The sequence below is a fragment of the Somniosus microcephalus genome, chromosome 16 (genome assembly GCF_052327205.1).
Source record: "Somniosus microcephalus isolate GS21.2 chromosome 16, FLI_Smic_1.0, whole genome shotgun sequence".
Lineage (NCBI taxonomy): Eukaryota > Metazoa > Chordata > Chondrichthyes > Squaliformes > Somniosidae > Somniosus > Somniosus microcephalus.
In genome coordinates, this window is record NC_141002.1 from 104295915 (window position 1) to 104316468 (window position 20554).

The window sequence follows — 20554 nt, forward strand, 5'->3', positions numbered from 1 at the left end:
TCAACTCAAATTTCTCTCCACGGATGTTGCCTGACCTGCTGAGCTTTTCCAGCATTTTCTGTTGTTATTGTGTATTTTAATACTTGAGCTCTGATTTTAACCTCACCCGCTCTTGCGGGAAGGGGTCTGTGTTCGAGTCGGGTGCCCCAATTCACACCCCACCCGATTCTACACTCCATTGACTTGAGTTGGTTTAAAATCGGGGCCCTGGTGTTTGCGCATCTCGTGCACCCCCCGATTATAATCGCTCCACCATTGGCGGCCGTGCTTTCAGCTGCCGAGGCCCCAAGCTCTGGAATTCCCTCCCTAAACCTCTCCTCCTTTAAGACTCCTTAAAACCTATCCCTTTGACCAAGCTTTTGGTCACCTGTCCTAATATCTCCTTATGTGGCTCGGTGTCAATTCTTGTCTGATAATCGCTCCTGTGAAGCACCTTGGGATGTTTTACTACACTAAAGGTGCTATATAAATACAAGTTGTTGTTGTGAGTCATGATGTTCAAATTGAGACTATTTACTGTTTAAAATATAGCCTTTGTGGAGCTAGACTGAGTTAGCCTCAATAACTCAGGCGAGTATAGTTATGTTGCTGAGGTCTTACATAGAAACATAGAAGATAGGAGCAGGAGTAGGCCATTCGGCCCCTCGAGCCTGTTCCGCCATTCAATGCGATCATGGCTGATCATCCAAATTCAGTGCCCTGTCCCTGCTTTCTCCCCATATCCCTTGATCCCTTTAGCCTTAAGTCTTGTCTCAGCAGGTGAATGAAAATGGAATAAAAACTCAGCACTCTGTAATGTCCTTTCGTATTACAAATAAAATGTAAGTCATGGAGAAAATGTTTGTAAATATTTAATGAAGTTGGTGTCAATCTTCAAATCACAGAAATCCTAGAAAAAGCACCGAAGGAGGCCATTTAGCCTGTTGTGCCTGTGTCAGTGCTAGCCCTTCAACTGGAGCTATCTACTCGAACCCCATTTACATCCCCTTTTCCCCATATCCTTTTACTGTATATTCTTCCTTTTCAAATACTTAACCTTTTTAAATGATGTTACAGTCTCTTCCTCAGTAGCCTCCTGTGGTAAAGTGTTCTATATCTAATAATATCCAATCGAGGGATGTCCAATCCTGCGCATCTGTATAAACTAGTAGCCCAGAGTATTCGGGCCACACACACAGCATATACCCTGGACCTCATTAATGGACGGGTATCTCCGCTAACTGATCCTCACGGACCTTGGTGCAGAGATATATCCACCAATGAGGCAGCAACACGGCCAACAGACCATGAAATCCACACACGGACAGAGTCTGGGATCGCGGGCCAAAGTACCAGGGCTTTGGGGGGGGGGGAGGGGTGATAGAGGAGAGGTGAGGAGAGAGGGGGGAGGGAGAGGGGGAAGGGAGGGATGGGGAAGAGGGGGGGAGGGAGAGGGGGAAGGGAGGGATGGGGAAGAGGGGGAAGGGAGGGAGGGGGAAGGGAGGGAGGGGGTGGAGGGGGAAGGGAGTGACGGGGGAGGAGGGGTGTGGGAGGAGAGCGGGGAATCGGGGGGGGAGGGGTGAGTGGGGAGGGAGGGGAGGGGAGGGGTGAGCGGGGAAGGGTGGGAGGGGAGGGGTGAGCGGGGAAGGGTGGGAGGGGAGGGGTGAGCGGGGGAGGGGTGAGTGGGGAAAGGGGAGGGGTGAGCGGGGAAGGGGGGTGAGCGGGGAAGGGGGAGGGGTGATGGGCGAGGGGGAGGGGTGAGCGGGGGTGAGCGGGGAAGGGGGAGGGGTGATGGGTGAGGGGGAGGGGTGAGCGGGGAGGGGTGAGCGGGGAGGGGTGAGCGGGGAGGGGTGAGCGGGGAAGGGGGGTGAGCGGGGAAGGGGGAGGGGTGTTGGGCGAGGGGGAGGGTCACACATTGGCCTATGAGCTGTAGTTTGGACACCCTTGCCCTAAAAAAAAAAATTGAAAACACACCAACTTAAGAACTACTGAACTTAAAAATGAATGCCGCGATGTTTACAAGAATAAACTTGGCACATGGATTCGGAAAGGTTGTTTGAAACCCTCAGGCCAGGCTTCGATTCATCTCCTGGTCTATATTGATGAGTGGCTGGCTGAGATCCGTCAGTCTCCTAATGCTGTTTCTGAATGTCATCATGCACCATTGTGGTGTGTTGATATAATATTGGCTGCTTTACCACTAGACCACCCCTGCAATCATAATATAAAAAAACATATAGTAACATTGCATATATTGGAATGTGTTTTTACATTTTAACATTTTCGTTAAGGTGTTAGCCGTGGTTCAGTGGGTATCACTCTCACCTCTCACCTAGAAGGTCGTGGCTTCAAGTCCCACTCCAAAGACTTGAGCACAAAAATCTAGGCCGACACTCCAGTGCAGTACTGAGGGAGCGCCGCACTGTCGGAGGGGCAGTGCTGAGGGAGCATCGCACTGTCGGAGGGGCAGTACTGAGGGAGTGCTGCACTGTCGGAGGGGCAGTACTGAGGGAGCGCTGCACTGTCGGAGGGGCAGTACCGAGGGAGCATCGCACTGTCGGAGGGGCAGTACTGAGGGAGTGCTGCACTGTCGGAGGGGCAGTACTGAGGGAGCGCTGCACTGTCGGAGGGGCAGTACCGAGGGAGCATCGCACTGTCGGAGGGGCAGTACTGAGGGAGTGCTGCACTGTCGGAGGGGCAGTACTGAGGGAGCGCTGCACTGTCGGAGGGGCAGTACCGAGGGAGCATCGCACTGTCGGAGGGGCAGTACTGAGGGAGCGCCGCACTGTCGGAGGGGCAGTACCGAGGGAGCATCGCACTGTCAGAGGGGCAGTACTGAGGGAGCGCTGCACTGTCTGAGGGGCAGTACTGAGGGAGCGCTGCACTGTCGGAGGGGCAGTACTGAGGGAGCATCGCACTGTCGGAGGGGCAGTACTGAGGGAGCGCCGCACTGTCGGAGGGGCAGTACTGAGGGAGCATCGCACTGTCGGAGGGGCAGTACTGAGGGAGCATCGCACTGTCGGAGGGGCAGTACTGAGGGAGCATCGCACTGTCGGAGGGGCAGTACTGAGGGAGCGCCGCACTGTCGGAGGGGCAGTACTGAGGGAGCGCCGCACTGTCGGAGGGGCAGTACTGAGGGAGCGCCGCACTGTCGGAGGGGCAGTACTGAGGGAGCATCGCACTGTCAGAGGGGCAGTACTGAGGGAGCGCTGCACTGTCGGGGGGGCTGTACCGAGGGAGCGCCGCACTGTCGGAGGGGCAGTACCGAGGGAGCATCGCACTGTCGGAGGGGCAGTACTGAGGGAGCGCCGCACTGTCGGAGGGGCAGTACCGAGGGAGCATCGCACTGTCGGAGGGGCAGTACTGAGGGAGTGCTGCACTGTCGGAGGGGCAGTACCGAGGGAGCATCGCACTGTCGGAGGGGCAGTACTGAGGGAGCGCCGCACTGTCGGAGGGGCAGTACCGAGGGAGCATCGCACTGTCAGAGGGGCAGTACTGAGGGAGCGCTGCACTGTCTGAGGGGCAGTACTGAGGGAGCGCTGCACTGTCGGAGGGGCAGTACTGAGGGAGCATCGCACTGTCGGAGGGGCAGTACTGAGGGAGCGCCGCACTGTCGGAGGGGCAGTACTGAGGGAGCATCGCACTGTCGGAGGGGCAGTACTGAGGGAGCATCGCACTGTCGGAGGGGCAGTACTGAGGGAGCATCGCACTGTCGGAGGGGCAGTACTGAGGGAGCGCCGCACTGTCGGAGGGGCAGTACTGAGGGAGCGCCGCACTGTCGGAGGGGCAGTACTGAGGGAGCATCGCACTGTCGGAGGGGCAGTACTGAGGGAGCATCGCACTGTCAGAGGGGCAGTACTGAGGGAGCGCTGCACTGTCGGGGGGGCTGTACCGAGGGAGCGCCGCACTGTCGGAGGGGCAGTACCGAGGGAGCGCCGCACTTTCGGAGGGGCGGTACTGAGGGAGTGCTGCACTGTCTGAGGGGCAGTACTGAGGGAGCGCTGCACTGTCAGAGGGGCAGTACTGAGGGAGCGCCGCACTGTCGGAGGGGCAGTACTGAGGGAGCGCCGCACTGTCGGAGGGGCAGTACTGAGGGAGCACTGCACTGTCGGAGGGGCTGTCTTTTGGATGAGACGTTCAACCGAGGCCCCGTCTGCCCTCTTGGGTGGAATTAAAAGATCCCACAGTACTGTTTCGAAGCAGGGGGGGGTTCTCTCCATCATATTAATTGGACAAATCAAATTGGGCAGGGCTGCCTTGAGGATGAGTTCATTGAGTGTATTAGGGATGGGTTTCTTGAGCAGTATGTAACTGAACCGACCAGGGGGAAAGCAACCTTAGATCTGGTCCTGTGTAACGAGACAGGATTAATTTAAAATGTCCTAGTAAAGGATCCCCTTGGATTGAGTGACCATAACATGGTTGAATTCCATATTCAATTAGAGGGTGAGAAGGTTGGATCTCAAACAAGCGTGCTAAGCTTGAATAAAGGAGACTATGAAGGTATGACAGCGGAATTGAGTAGAGTGGATTGGGAAAATAGATTAAAGGGTAAGACGATACATGATCAGTGGTGTATATTTAAGGAGTTATTTTACAACTTCCAAAAAAAATATATTCCACTGAGAAGAAAAGGGTGTAAAAGAAAAGACTGCCACCCATGGCTAAGTAAAGAAATTAAGGATAGTATTCGACTAAAAACAAAGGCATATAAGGTAGCCAAATCTAGTGGGAGGATAGAGGATTGGGAAAACTTTAAAAGACAGCAAAAAATAACAAAAAGGTTGATTAAGAAAGGGAAGATAGATTATGAAACTAAATTAGCAAAAAATATAAAAACAGATAGTAAGAGTTTTTATAGTTATATAAAAAGAAAAAGGGTGGCTAAAGTAAATGTTGGTCCCTTAGAGGATGAGACCGGGAAATTAATAGTGGGAAATATGGAGATGGCAAAAACACTGAGTATTTTATATCAGTCTTTACAGTAGAAGACACTAAGAATATCCCAACACTGGACAAGCAGGGGGCTAAAGGGGGGGGGAGGAGCTAAACACGATCAAAATCACTAAGGAAGTGGTACTCGGTAAAATAATGGGACTCAAGGCGGATAAATCACCTGGACCTGATGGCTTACATCCTAGGGTCTTGAGGGAAGTGGCGGTAGGGATTGTGGATGCATTGGTAATAATTTTCCAAAACTCCCTGGACTCGGCAAAGGTCCCGGCAGACTGGAAAACTGCTAATGTAACACCTTATTTAAAAAGGGCAGTAGACAGAAGACTGGAAACTATAGACCGGTTAGCCTAACATCTGTGGTAGGTAAAATTTTGGAGTCCATTATTAAGGAGACAGTAACAGGACATTTGGATAATCATAATTTAATAGGACAAAGTCAGCATGGTTTTATGAAGGGGAAGTCATGTTTGACAAATTTGCTGGAGTGCTTTGAGGAAGTAACATATAGGGTGGATAAAGGGGAACCAGTGGACGTAGTGTATTTAGACTTCCAGAAGGCATTTGACAAGGTGCCACACAAAAGATTATTGCTTAAGATAAAAAATCACGGGATTGGGGGTAATATTCTGGCATGGATAGAGGATTGGCTATCTAACAGAAGGCAGAGAGTTGGGATAAATGGTTCATTCTCAGACTGGCAATCAGTAACTAGTGGTGTTCCGCAGGGGTCAGTGCTGGGTCCCCAACTCTTTACAATCTATATTAACGATTTGGAGGAGGGGACCGAGTGTAACATATCAAAGTTTGCAGATGATACTAAGATGGGAGGGAAAGTAGTGAGTGAGGAGGACATAAAAAACCTGCAAGGGGACATAGACAGGCTAATAAGTAAGTGGGCAGAGATTTGGCAGATGGAATACAATACTGGAAAGTGTGAGGTTATGCACTTTGGCAGGAAAAATCGTAGAGCAAGTTATTATCTTAATGGCAAGAAACTGGAAAGTACTGAAGTACAAAGGGATCTGGGGGTCCTGGTGCACGAAACTCAAAAGGTTAGTATGCAGGTGCAGCAAGTGATTAAGAAGGCCAATGGAATGTTGGCTTTCATTGCTAGGGTGATAGAATATAAAAATAGGGAGGTATTACTTCAGTTGTACAAGGTATTGGTGAGACCGCACCTGGAATACTGCGTACAGTTTTGGTGTCCATACTTAAGAAAGGACATACTTGCTCTTGAGTCAGTACAAAGAAGGTTCACTCGGTTAATCCCGGGGATGAGGGGATGGACATATGAGGAGAGGTTGAGTAGATTGGGACTCTACTCATTGGAGTTCAGAAGAATGAGAGGCGATCTTATTGAAACATATAAGATTGTGAAGGGGTTGGATCAGGTGGATGCGCGGAGGATGTTCCCGATGATGGGTGAAACTAGAACTAGTGGGCATAGTCTTAGAATAAGGGGCTGCTCTTTCAAAACTGAGATGAGGAGGAACTACTTCACTCAGAGGGTGGTAGGTCCATGGAATATGCTGCCCCAAAAAGCTGTAGAAGCTACATCATTACATAAATTTAAAACAGAAATAGACAGTTTCCTAGAAGTAAAGGGAATTAAGGGTTATGGGGAGCGGGCAGGAATTTGGACATGAGTCTAGGTTCGTATCAGGCATGGCCCTGTGGGTAGCGGAGCCGGCCCAGGGGCCATGTAGCCTGATCCTGCTCCTATTTCGTGTGTCTAATACTGTTATATTCAGGAGATGGTTCTGTGATAGTAGATTGGCGGTTAGGATCAGATCAGCCATGATCTTATTGAATGGCGGAGCAGGCTCGAGGGGCCGATTGGCCTACTCCTGCTCCTATTTCTTATGTTCTTATGTTCTTATACTGTTCTCTGCAGCCGAGAGCGTGAGTCCCGAAGGCTGTGTTGCCTGCCCGGTGCCAGGGTTAAGGACATCTCCTCTGGGCTGGAGATAAACTTGGAGTGGGAGGGGGAGGATCCAGTTGTCATGGTCCACATAGGCACCAATGGCATAGGTAGGACAAAGAAAGAGGATCTGCTGAGAGAGTATGAGCAGTTAGGGGCTAAATTAAAAAGCAGAACCGCAAAGGTAATAATCTCTGGATTACTACCTGAGCCACGAGCGAATTTGCATAGGGTCAATAAGATCAGAGAAATGAATGAGTGACTCAAAGACTGGTGTGGGAGAAATGGGTTTCGATTTGTGGGGCATTGGCACCAGTACTGGGATAAGAGGGAGCTGTTCCATTTGGACGGGCTTCACTTGAACCATGCTGGGGCTAGAGTCCTGGCGAATTGAATAACTAGGGCTGTAGAGAGGGCTTTAAACTAAATAGTGGGGGGGAGGATTCAGGCGAGCGTGAAAATAAAAAGTCAATGAGAAATGAGAAAGCAATAGAACAGGATAGAGATGGGGAAATAATAACCAGAGTGTGATAGGAAGGGACAGAATGTTTAAAAATAAGAGTGTAACAGAAAATGGGGCCAAAACAAGGAAAAATGGTAAAAAGACAAAGTTAAAAGCTCTATATCTGAATGCACGCAGCATTCGTAACAAGATAGATGAGTTGACGGCACAAATCGATACAAATGGGTATGATCTGATCGCCATTACAGAGACGTGGTTGCAAGGCGACCAGGGCTGGGAACTGAATATTCCGGGGTATTTGACAAATTCGGAAGGACAGACAGAAAGGAAAGGGAGGTGGGATAGCTTTGTTGGTAAAGGATGGGATCAGTGCTGTGGTGAGAAGTGATATTGGATCAGAAGATCAAGATGTAGAATCGGTTTGGGTGGAGATAAAAAATAATAAAGGGAAAAAGTCTCTGGTGGGCGTAGTCTACAGGCCCCCGAACAGTAGCAATGCTGTTGGACAGAGTATAAATCAACAAATAATGGAGGCCTGTAAAAAAGGTACGGTAATAATCATGGGTGATTTTAATCTCCATATTGATTGGACAAATCAAATTGGCCATGGTAGCCTGGAGGAGGAGTTCATAGTGTGCATCCGGGATGGTTTCCTAGAACAGTATGTTTTGGAACCAACCAGGGAGCAGGCTATCTTGGATCTGGGACTATGTAATGAGACAGAATTAATAAATGATCTTATAGTAAAGGATCCTCTAGGAAAGAGTGATCATAGCATGGTTGAATTTCAAATTCAGTTGGAGGGTGAGAAAGTTGTATCCCAAACCAGTGTCCTGATGTTACACAAAGGCAATTATAATTAGACAGATTATTATCTGAACGGCAATAGATTGGGAAAAGGGGAAGTGCAACGAGATCTGGGTGTCCTTGTGCACCAGTCACTGAAGGTAAGCATACAGGTGCAGCAGGCGGTTAAGAAGGCAAATGGTGTGTTGGCCTTCATAGCGAGAGGGTTCGAGTACAAGAACAAGGATGTCTTGCTGCAGTTGTACAGGGCCTTGGTGAGACCACACCTTGAGTATTGTGTGCAGTTTTGGTCACCTTATCTGAGGAAGGATGTTCTTGCCATGATTCATGAGTGCAGCGAAGATTCACCAGACTGATACCTGGGATGGCAGGAATGACGTATGAGGAGCGATTGGGTCGATTAGGCTAGAGTTTAGAAGAATGAGAGGAGATCTCATTGAAACTTATAAAATTCTAACAGGACTAGACAGACTAGATGCAGGAAGGATGTTCCCGATGGCGGGGGAGTCCAGAACCAGGGGCCACAGTCTAAGGATAAGGGGTAAGCCATTTAGGACTGAGATGAGGAGGAATTTCTTCACCCAGAGAGTGGTGAACCTGTGGAATTCTCTACCACACAGGGCAGTTGAGGCCAATTCATTAACTATATTCAAGAAGGAGTTGGATATATTGCTTAAGGCTAAAGGGATCAAGGGATATAGGGAGAAAGCACGGACAGGGTACTGAATTTGGATGATCAGCCATGATCTCATTAAATGGCGGAACAGGCTTGAGGGGCCGAATGGCCTGCTCCTATCTTCTATGTTTCTATGTTTCTATTAATGGCATGAGGGCAGAACTGGCTAAAGTGGACTGGAAAAACAAATTAAAGGGTAAAAAAGTTGAAATGCAGTGGCGGACATTTAAGGAGATATTTCATAACTCTCAACAAAAATATATTCCATTGAGAAAGAAAGATTTTAAGAGAAGGGAGCACCATCCGTGGCTAACTAAGGAAGTAAAGGATGGTAACAAATTGAAAACGAAGGCATACAATGTTGCCAAAATTGGTGGGAGACCAGAGGATTGGGAAATTTAAAAAACCAAGCAAAGGATGACTAAAAAATATAATAAAGAGAGAGAAGATGAATTATGAGAGTAAGCTGGCAAGAAACATTAAAACAGATAGAAAGAGCTTCTACAGGTATATAAAAAGGAAGAGGGTAGCTAAAGTAAACGTTGGTCCCTTAGAGGATGAGACTGGGGAATTAATAATGGGGAACGGGGAACAAATATTTTGCATCTGTCTTCACTGTAGAGACACTAACAACATCCCAATAATGGATAATCAAGGGGCCACAGGGAGTGGGGAACTAAAGACAATCACTATCACTAAGGAAATAGTACTCGGTAAAATAATGGGACTAAAAGACGACAAGTTCCCTGGACCAGATGGCCTGCATCCCAGGTGACATAATAAAACTCACTACGCCCTTGGCTTGAGTATAAAGCAAGGCTTTAATCAACTTGTTTCAGAACATGGAGGTCTAGTTGTACTTCACTAGCTCCTTGTCTTACAAAATGTCCCTGGCAAGCTGGGCCCACACCCGAGTATTTATACTCCTTGGATGGCGCCACCAGCTGGCCGTCCAGCGTTATTTCATGAGTAGTTTCTTGATGAATGATGAGATTTATAACACCAGGGTCTTAAAAGAAGTGGCTGCAGAGATAGTGGATGCATTGGTTACAATATACCAAAATTCCCTGGCCTCTGGAGAGGTCCCAGCGGATTGGAAAACCGCTAATGTAACACCCCTATTTAAGAAAGGAGGGAGACAGAAAGCAGGAAACTATAGACTAGTTAGCCTAACATCTGTCGTTGGGAAAATGCTGGAGTCCTTCATTAAGGAAGCAGTAGCAGGGCATTTAGAAAAACATACTGCAGTCAAACAGAGTCAGTGTGGTTTTAGGAAAGGGAAATCATGTTTAACAAATTTGCTGGAGTTCTTTGAGGAGGTAACAAGCAGGGTGGACAAGGGTGAGCCAGTAGATGTCGTGTATTTGGATTTCCAGAAGGCATTCGATAAGGTGTCACATAAAAGGTTACTGCATAAGATAAGAGCTCACGGAATTGGGAGTAATATATTAGCATGGATGGAGAATTGACTAACTAACAGAAAGCAGAGAGTCGGGATAAATGGGTCATTTTCTGATTGGCAAACGGTAACTAGTGGGGTGCCACAGGGATCGGTGCTGGGGCCTCAACTATTTACAATCTACATTAATGACTTGGATGAAGGGATCGAGTGTAATGTAGCCAAGTTTGCGGATGACACAAAGATGGGTGGGAAAGCAAGTTGTGCAGAGGACTCAAAGAACCTGCAAAGGGATATAGACAGGCTAAGTGAGTGGGAAAACATTTGGCAGATGGAGTATAATGTGGGAATGTGCGAGGTTATCCACTTTGGCAGGAAAAATAAAAAAGCAAACTATTATTTAAATGGAGATTACAAAATGCTACAGTTCAGAGGGACCTGGGGGTCCTTGTGCGTGAAACACAAAAAGTTAGCATGCAGGTACAGCAAGTAATCAAAAAGGCAAATGGAATGTTGGCCTTTATTTTAAGGGGGTTGGAGTATAAAAGCAGGGAAGTCCTGCTACAACTGTACAGGGTATTGGTGAGACCACACCTGGAGTACTGCGTACAGTTTTAGTCTCCTTATTTAAGGAAGGATATACTTGCATTGGAGGCAGTTCAGAGACGATTCACTGGGTTAATTTCAGAGATGAGGGGTTTGATTTATGAGGAAAGGTTGAGCAGGCTGGGCCTATACTCATTGGAATTTAGAAGAATGAGAGGTGATCGTATCGAAACATATAGGGGGAAAAATTCAGTATCGCCCCGTTTGGGGCGCCATTATCAGCAGTGCGCAAAGGTTAGCGCCTGGCGCTAATTATTGCCTCCGGTGGCAAACTTGGCTTTTACCACCTCTGGAGGTGATTGGAGCGCTAAATCAGGCGCTTCACACCTACCTTAAGGCACTAACGCCAAGGAGCGAGGCGCTACCTCAGAGCGCTGGCGAAGCTCATGTGATGTCAGTCAGCAATGGAACACAGACACACTGGCGCCGGCCAGTTCTTAAAGGGGAGGGTCAGTCTTGCTCTCCATCCACACCCTGCTCATTGCAGCCTTGAATCTCAGCCTGGAGAGACCTGGACATCAAATCTGCTGGAAAGAACAATGGAGAGGCCCAGGGAAAGAGCTCAGAGTGCAGCCCCCATAGTCTCTTCTGAATCAATACAAGGAAGGGCAAATCAAAATGAACCTGCAAAGTGCTGCTTAGTACCCAAAACTCCTTCACACAGCGTTGAATTTCTCCAGAAGTCTCTCTCTCTCTCTCTTAAGGGCAAGAGGATAACCAGGGAAAGGGTAGGGCCCATTAGGGACCAAAGTGGCAATCTGTGTGTAGAGCCAGAGGATGTAGGCGGGGTTTTAAATGAATTTTTTGCATCTGTGTTCACTATGGAGAAAGACGATGCAGACATAGAAATCGGGCAAGGGGACTGTGACATACTTGAACATATTAGCATCGAGAGGGAGGAGGTGCTAGCGGTTTTAGCGGGCCAAAAAGTGGATAAATCCCCAGGCCCGGACGAGATGTATCCCAGGCTGCTGTGGGAGGCAAGGGAGGAGATTGCAGGGGCTCTGACACTAATTTTCAGAACCTCTCTGGCCACAGGGGATGTACCAGAGGACTGGAGAACAGCTAACGTAGTACCATTATTCAAGAAGGGTAGCAGGGATAAACCAGGGAATTACAGGCCAGTGAGCCTAACATCTGTGGTGGGGAAATTATTGGAAAAAATTCTGAGGGACAAAATTAATCTCCACTTGGAGAGGCAAGGATTAATCGGGGATAGTCAGCATGGCTTTGTTAAGGGTAAATCATGTCTAACAAATCTGATCGAATTTTTCGAGGGGGTGACTAGTGGGGTGGATGAGGGAAATGCTGTGGATGTGGTGTACATGGACTTCAGTCAAGCTTTTGACAAAGTCCCGCATAGGAGACTGGTCAAGAAGGTAAGAGCCCATGGGATCCAGGGTGCCTTGGCGCGTTGGATCCTAAACTGGCTGAGTGGCAGGAGGCAGAGGGTGATGGTCGAAGGTTGCTTTTGTGACTGGAAGCCTGTGTCCAGTGGGGTACCTCAGGGATCGGTGCTGGGTCCCTTATTGTTTGTGATCTACATAAATGATTTGGATGAAAATGTAAAAGGTATGATCAGTAAGTTCGCAGATGACACGAAAATTGGTGGGGTGGTAAACTGCGAGGAGGAAAGCCTCCGGCTACAGGACGATATAAACGGGTTGGTCAGATGGGCGGAAAAGTGGCAAATGGAATTTAACCCTGAAAAGTGCGAGGTGATGCATTTTGGACGGACAAATAAGGCAAGGGAATACACAATGAGTGGTAGGACCCTAGGAAGTACAGAGGGTCAGAGGGACCTTGGTGTACATGTACATAGATCCCTGAAGGCAGCGGAGCAGGTAGATAAGGTGGTTAAAAAGGCATATGGGATACTTGCCTTCATTAGCCGAGGCATAGAATATAAGAGCAGGGAGGTTATGATGGAGCTGTACAAAACGCTGGTGAGGCCACAGCTGGAGTACTGTGTGCAGTTCTGGTCGCCTCACTATAGGAAGGATGTGATTGCTTTGGAGAGGGTGCAGAGAAGATTCACCAGGATGTTACCTGGGATGGAGCGCCTCAGCTATGAAGAGAGGCTGGACAGGCTGGAGTTGTTTTCCTTGGAGCAGAGAAGGCTGAGGGGGGACCTGATTGAGGTGTACAAAATAATGAGGGGCATAGATAGGGTAGATAAAGAGGAACTTTTCCCCTTAGTGGGGGGGTCAATAACAAGGGGGCATAGATTCAGGGTAAGGGGCAGGAGATTTAGAGGGGATTTGAGGAGGAACTTTTTCACCCAGAGGGTGGTTGGAATGTGGAACTCAATGCCTGAAAGGGTGGTGGAGGCAGGAACCCTCACAACATTCAAGAAGCATTTGGATGAGCACTTGAAATGCCATTGCATACAAGGCTATGGACCAAATGCTGGAAAATGGGATTAGACTGGACAGGGATGGATGGGCGGCGCAGACACGATGGGCCGAAGGGCCTCTTTCTGTGCTGTAAAACTCTATGACTCTATGACTCTCAGAATGCGTGGTGCAAAAATGTCACCAACAAAAAAAGGCAGGAAGCGGTCGCCTTTAAATAGCGCTCCCCCAGTCCCTTCCCGACTGCAAAACGCTCCCCTCAACCGGTCGTTGCTAGTGGCAGGTGGTAAGGCAGGGGGCGCCACTCAATATCCATTCCGGGGCGCTACCGGGGCGTTGCGCACTCGACTGACGTCACGATCTGCCGGCGCAGGAGATCGTGGCGGTAGTGTTTAGCGCTGCTGCAAAATGTCCAGTTAATTTCGCAAGCGGTGCAAACATCGCTGCGCCCGGGCGCTAGTTGCTTTGCGTCCCATTAGCGCCCTCTTAAGGCGCTAACGGGAGGCACAAACAACTGAATCTTTCCCCCATAAGATACTGAGGGGGCTCGACAGGGTAGATGCAGAGAGGATGTTTCCCCTCGTGGGGAAATCTAGAACTCGGGGGCATAGTTTCAGAATAAAGGGTCGCCCTTTTAGAACTGAGATGAGGAGGAATTTCTTCTCTCAGAGGGTCGTAAATCTGTGGAATTCTCTGCCCCAGAGAGCTGTGGAGGCTGGGCCATTAAATACATTTAAGGTGGAGATAGACACATTTTTGCAAGATAAGGGAGTGAAGGGTTATGAGGAGCGGGCGGGGAAGTGGCTTTGAGCCCAAGATCAGCCATGATCTTATTGAATGGCGGAGCAGGCTCGAGGGGCCAAGTGGCCTATTCCTGCTCCTATTTCTTATGTTCTTATGTAATATATAAGATAGTCACCAAGAAATCCATTTGGGAATTCAGAAGAAACTTCTCTACCCAGAGAGTGGTGAGAATGTGGAACTCGCTACCACAGGGAGTGGTTGAAGCGAATAGTATCGATACATTTAAGGGGAGGCTGGACAAACATATGAGGGAGAAGGGAATCGAGGGTTATGTTGATAGATTTAGATGAGGAAAGACGGGAGGAGGCTCGAGTGGAGTATAAACGCCGGCATGGACTGGTTGGGCCGAATGGCCTGTTTCTGTGACGTATATCCTATGTAATCGATGGGCAAACAAGATACTGGAAGCCCGGAACATAAACAGCTCCCAGACAATTACCAGCGCCGAGGTCCTGAAGTTCGAAGGAGCCTCGACATTTTAAGAAGCTGAGTTATGCAGGATGTTTAATGAGGCAAAAGAAGGTTAACATCCCTTCCCAATAATGCTACAGTAAGGTGGTTTCGTCACCTCACTGTGCGTGGCTCAGTGGGCAGCACTCTCACCTCTGAGTCAGAATGTTGTGGGTTCAACTCCCACTCCAGAGACTCGAGCATCTAATTAATTTCCTACATTACAACAGTTGATTACACTTGAAAAAAGACTTCATTGGCTGTAAAGCACTTTGGGACGTTGTGAAAGGTGCTATAGAAATGCAAGTTGTTCACCAACGTTTGCAATATTTGGATTGGGTGTGGTAACACAGTGGTTATGTTTCTGGACTTAATGATCCAGGGACATGAGTTCAAATCCCAGCATTAATTTAATAAATCTGGAATAAACAGCTAGTATCAGTAATGGTGACCATGAAACTACCAGATTGTTGTAAAAATCCATCCGGTTCACTAATGTCCTTTCGGGAAGGAAATCTGCCGTCCTTACCCGGTCTGGCCTATATGTGACTCCAGACCCACAGCAATGTGGTTAACTCTTAACGGCCCTCTGAAATGGCCGAGCGAGACACTCAGTTGCATTTAAGAAGGCGGCTCACCACCACCTTCTCAAGTGCGACTAGGGATGGGCAATAAATGCCGGCCTCACTGGCGACACCCACACGGATAAAAATAAATCAATGCTGTAGATTATCCTTTCATTCGCTGATTACCGTGCACTCTAGTAATGGTACTATTTATAATATTATAAAAAGATTATAAACAGATTTTCTTCCAAGGGATTCCCCGTCTGCTGACCACTCGTACAGCTGAGCCGTACAGGAAGGCAGAAGTTTGCCCTTTGCCTGTGTTACCTAATCTCGGCCAAAGCGGGTGTTGTGTGAGGGCAGGATCTGGCTCGACAGCACCACCCCGTCACATTTCAGGATGTTCTGACCAGGTTTCTACAGAAAGGGTTTGAGGATAGGAGTAACTTTTCATTTTTTTTTAGCATCAACACCAACTTGTAGTTATCTAGCGTCGTTAACGTAGTAAAACATCCCAAGGCGCTTCACAGGAGCGTAATGAGTCAAGATTTGACACCGAGCCACGTAAGGAGATATTAGGACAGGCTTGGTCAAAGGGGTGGGTTTTAAGGAGCGTCTTAAAGGAGGAGAGAGAGGCGGAGAGGTTTAGGGAGGGAATTCCGGAGCTTGGAGCCCAGGCAGCTGAAGGCACGGCCGCCAATGGTGGAGCGATTAAAATCGGGGATGGGCAAGAGGCCAGAGTTGTAGGAGCGCAGAGATTTCGGAGGGTTGTAGGGCTGGAGGTGGTTACAGAGATCGGGAAGGGGCGAGGAGGCCACGGAGGGATATGAAAACAAGGATGAGGCGTAGAGGTGGAAAATGGGCATTTATAACAAATTGAGGTTTGATAAATTCGACTGCTCGTTTATCTATTGGAAGGTTTTTACCTTTATCCTTCTTGGTGTAGGTTTTCATAAAGGCAATGTAATGAAACTCTGCGTTCTGATCCAGGTCGTAGGCTGCGCACAATTTATCAACCTCGACTGGCAGCAGATTCCACTTCAGACTCATACAAAGTGCCTGGATGTCTCTGAATGGCACTCTCCCTGTGCCATGCGGGTCTCGCTCCTTCAGGACAGATTTCAGCTCACTCCAATGTGTAACGACATCGCGCCGCAGTTTATGCAGGATGTGGGCGGCGGGGCTTTGCTGCAGGCCTTTTTCACCTTGGGAAATGTTGGAATAAAGGATTAGAAAAAGAGACACAAAAACACATCGCCAAGTTTGGTCGCTCGATAAACTTATCCAAAACATAGACATCGGAAACTAAAATCCTTTGGGGAAACAGAAGGACGAGTTTTTGTTTGTTAAAATAGTTTTAGCTTTCTGAAATACTGCAAGGTAACAGAAATGCACTCTCTATATTCTTCCATTCTTGGCTCCAAGTCAAACAGTTGCAGGTTCAAGTCCCACTTTAGGACTTAGCATATAAACCCGGTGCAATACTGAGGGAGCGCTGCACTGTCGGAGGGGCAGTACTGAGGGAGCGCTGCACTGTCGGAGGGGCAGTACTGAGGGAGTGCTGCACTGTCGGAGGGGCAGTACTGAGGGAGCACCGCACCGTCGGAGGGGCAGTACTGAGGGAGTGCTGCACTGTCGGAGGGGCAGTACTGAGGGAGCACCGCACTGTCGGAGGGACAGTACTGAGGGAGCGCCGCACTGTCGGAGGGGCAGTACTGAGGGAGCGCCGTACTGTCGGAGGGGCAGTACTGAGGGAGCGCTGCACTGTCGGAGGGGCAGTACTGAGGGAGCGCCATACTGTCGGAGGGGCAGTACTGAGGGAGCGCTGCACTGTCGGAGGGGCAGTACTGAGGGAGCGCCGCACTGTCGGAGGGGCAGTACTGAGGGAGCGCCGCACTGTCGGAGGGGCAGTACTGAGGGAGCGCTGCACTGTCGGAGGGGCAGTACTGAGGGAGCGCCGCACTGTCGGTGGGGCAGTACTGAGGGAGTGCTGCACTGTTGGAGGCTCAGTACTGAGGGAGCGCCGCACCGTCGGAGGGACAGTACTGAGGGAGTGCTGCACTGTTGGAGCGGCAGTACTGAGGGAGCGCCACACTGTCGGAGTCTCAGTACTGAGGGAGCGCCGCACCGTCGGAGGGACAGTACTGAGGGAGAGCTGCACTGTCAGAGGGGCAGTACTGAGGGAGTACTGCACTGTTGGAGGGGCAGTACTGAGGGAGCACCGCACAGTCGGAGGGGCAGTACTGAGGGTTAGCTGCACTGTCAGAGGGCCAGTACTGAGGAAGCGCTGCACTGTCGGAGGGTCAGTACTGAGAGAGCGCCGCACTGTCGGAGGGTCAGTACTGAGGGAGCGCCGCACCGTCGGAGGGGCAGTACTGAGGGAGCGCTGCACTGTCGGAGGGGCAGTACTGAGGGAGCGCCGCACTATCGGAGGGGCAGTACTGAGGGAGCGCTGCACTGTCGGAGGGGCAGTACTGAGGGAGCGCCGGACTGTCGGAGGGGCAGTACTGAGGGAGCGCTGCACTGTCGGAGGGACAGTACTGAGGGAGCGCTGCACTGACGGAGTTGCCGCCTTTCAAATGTGACGTTAAACCGAGGCCCCATCTGCTCTCTCAAGTGGACGTAAAATATCCCATGGCACTATTTCAAAGAAGAGCAGGGGAGTTCTCCCCGGTGTACTGGTCCAATATTTATCCCTCAACCAACATCACTAAAACAGATGATCTGGTCATTATCACATTGCTGTTTGTGGGAGCTTGCTGTGCGCAAATTGGCTGTTGCGTTTCCCACATTAAAACAGTGGCTACACTTCAAAAGTACTTCATTGGCTGTAAAGTGCTGTGGTCCTGAGATCATGAAAGGCGCTATAGAAATGCAAGTCTTTCTTCTTTGATGAGGAACGGGGTTTCCCTTGTGTCCAGTGAAACTGGTCATTCTGTCTCATTTGCTGTTTGTATGTAAGAAGTCACACAACACCAGGTTATAGTCCAACAGCTCTCAGGAGAACAGCGACCACGACACCACACAACCCTGCCACAGCAACCTCTGCAAGACATGCCAGATCATCAACACAGATACCATGATCACACGTGAGGACACCACCCACCAGGCACATGGTACATACTCATGTGACTCGGCCAACGTTGTCTACCTCATACGTTGCAGGAAAGGATGCCCCGGAGCATGGTACATCGGCGAGACCATGCAGACACTGCGACAACGGATGAACGGACACCGCGCAACAATCACCAGGCAGGAGTGTTCCCTCCCAGTCGGGGAACACTTCAGCAGTCAAGGACATTCAGCCTCCGATCTTCGGGTAAGCATTCTCCAAGGCGGCCTTCGAGACACACGACAACGCAAAATCGTCGAGCAGAAACTGATAGCCAAGTTCCGCACCCATGAGGACGGCCTCAACAGAGATCTTGGGTTCATGTCACGCTACATGTAACCCCACCTGACGCAGGGTCATCCAGACTCGAGTCGACATTGGCTTGTTCTCTCTACACAGATGCGGCCGGACCTGCTGTGATTTCCAGCCAAAAAAAATGTTTTTTGTCTGTTTTTTTGTTTTTCATACAGACCCCAGCATCTGCAATATTTGACCTCTTGTGACCCCACCTCATTGTTCTTTGATGTAATGTTTCCCTGACTGACCCGTTTGGACACCATTCACACCTTTGACTGCTGTGATTATCTCTCTGCCGAGGTGTGATAAATGGCAGTTGGAAAGGTTACCTGTAAACATCTGACATGATTCTCTGACTATATCAGCTGTGTCTTTATGCATTTCTCCACTTCACCTGAAGAAGGAGCAGCGCTCCGAAAGCTTGTGATTTCAAATAAAGCTGTTGGACTATAACCTGGTGTTGTGTGACTTCTTACATTTGTCCACCCCAGTCCAACTCCGGCATCTCCACACCATGATTGCTGTTTGTAGATCTTGCAAATTGGCTCTAGTGTTTATCTGAGTTGAGGAGAAATTTCTTCACTCAGAGGGTGGTGAATCTTTGGAATTCTCTACCCCAGAGGGCTGTGGAGGCTCAGTCATTGAGTATATTCAATGCCGAGGTCGATAGATTCTTGGATATTAAGGAAATTAAGGGATATGGGGTTAGTGCAGGAACGTGGAGATGAGGTCGAAGATCAGCAATGATCATATTGAATGGCGGAGCAGGCTCGAGGGGCCAAATGGCCGACTCTTGCTCCTGCTTCTTATGTTATATTCTTACGGTGGTGGGGTTGGGTTGGTGTGGGCTGGTGCTGGGTGTGGGGGTGGGGTGCTGTGGGCTGGTGCTGGGGGTCAGGTCCTCTATCGGTAAACACCGGGCGGGCTGACCCTGGGGGTTTACATCCACCACAGTCCTGGGCCACAGGAACCCTCTCCACTTTGCCAGATTTCCCATGCTCCCCTCCCCCTCTGCTATTCTGCTACAACCATTCACTCCTCCTTTAGACCCATCCTTTGTTTCTTTACTTGTCCCTTCACCATCTCCTCTTGCCTCGCACCATCATCCCTTTTGTCGTTTAATCTCTCCTGTCTTCCACCCCAGCACAGATTTCTCTCCCTTTTTTTCTTTCCCTGGCTCCGGACTTGATTAAAAGCTGTTCATCTCCAACTGCTTCCAGTTCTGATGAAAGGTCATCGACCTGAAACATTGGCCGGAGTTTTGTTCGGGGAGACGGGCTAGGGGTGGGGGGACTCCGAGGCTGGGCCTAATTTGAATGTGAGGCCTCTGTTTCCCGCCCGCAGCCAGCCAGCTTGAGAGGCTGTCTGCGGGCAGGCAGGCCTCAGCTGCGAGAGGTCGGTCCAGGGGAGGGATCGCGGAGGGGGGTGGGGATCAGGATCGGCGTGGGGGGTGGGTCAGCGATCAAGAGGAGTGAGAGGATCGAGGAGACAGGGTGGGTGTTGCCGGATTGGCAGGTGATGGGGGGTGGCCGAGGTTGGGGAGGGGGATCGGGGATCGCGGGGGGTTCGGAGGATTGTGGCCGGCCTCATCATCATCGTTGGGGGGTGGGAGGTGTTGGGATCGAGGGGGGGGGGGCGGAGAGAGAGGATCGGTGGCGGGGTGGGTATTGCAGGATCGGCAGGTGATGGGGTTTGGCCCGGGTTGGGGAGGGGGATCGGGGATCGCGGGGGGGATCGGAGGACAGTGACAGGGTAACACAAAGAATTCGACCCAACACAATCGTCGCTAAGCAAAAGGAAAAATATCTGTCATATTGGGCAGAAACAACAAAAACCCAAAGCAAACTCAATTGCTACTTGGCCCTAAACAGACAATACAACATAGCTGATTACCTGACCATGGTAAAGGATAACAAACTGAGAAGAACCTTGACAAGGTACAGACTTAGCGAACATAGCCTAGCGATCGAAAAAGGCAGACACAGGCAGACCAGGCTGCCAAGAGAAGACAGGATATGCTCTCACTGCAGTCAGGGAGTAGTTGAGACAGAGATGCACTTCCTCACAGCCTGTGGAAAATATCAGGGCATCAGAGAGAATTTCTATCAAAAATTCTCACAAATATGCCCTGAATTCAGAAATCTGACTGACAACCAAAAACTCC

At 49.7% G+C, this 20554-nt stretch overlaps 1 protein-coding gene across 1 annotated transcript in view; it reads right to left on the reverse strand.

Annotated features, from left to right (window-relative positions):
* Nucleotides 1-1456: 1456 nt before the first annotated feature.
* The window catches only part of LOC147106459 (EF-hand calcium-binding domain-containing protein 6-like), a 144463-nt gene continuing 125365 nt past the window's right edge, over nucleotides 1457-20554 (reverse strand). Inside the window, exons 18-19 of the mRNA XM_086009660.1 lie at nucleotides 15908-16186; nucleotides 1457-2190 (exon numbers count right to left, since the gene is read on the reverse strand). Of these exons, the coding sequence (XP_085865786.1) occupies nucleotides 2180-2190; nucleotides 15908-16186 (290 nt within the window). The 3' untranslated portion in view covers nucleotides 1457-2179. The remainder of the gene's footprint in view (nucleotides 2191-15907; nucleotides 16187-20554) is intronic.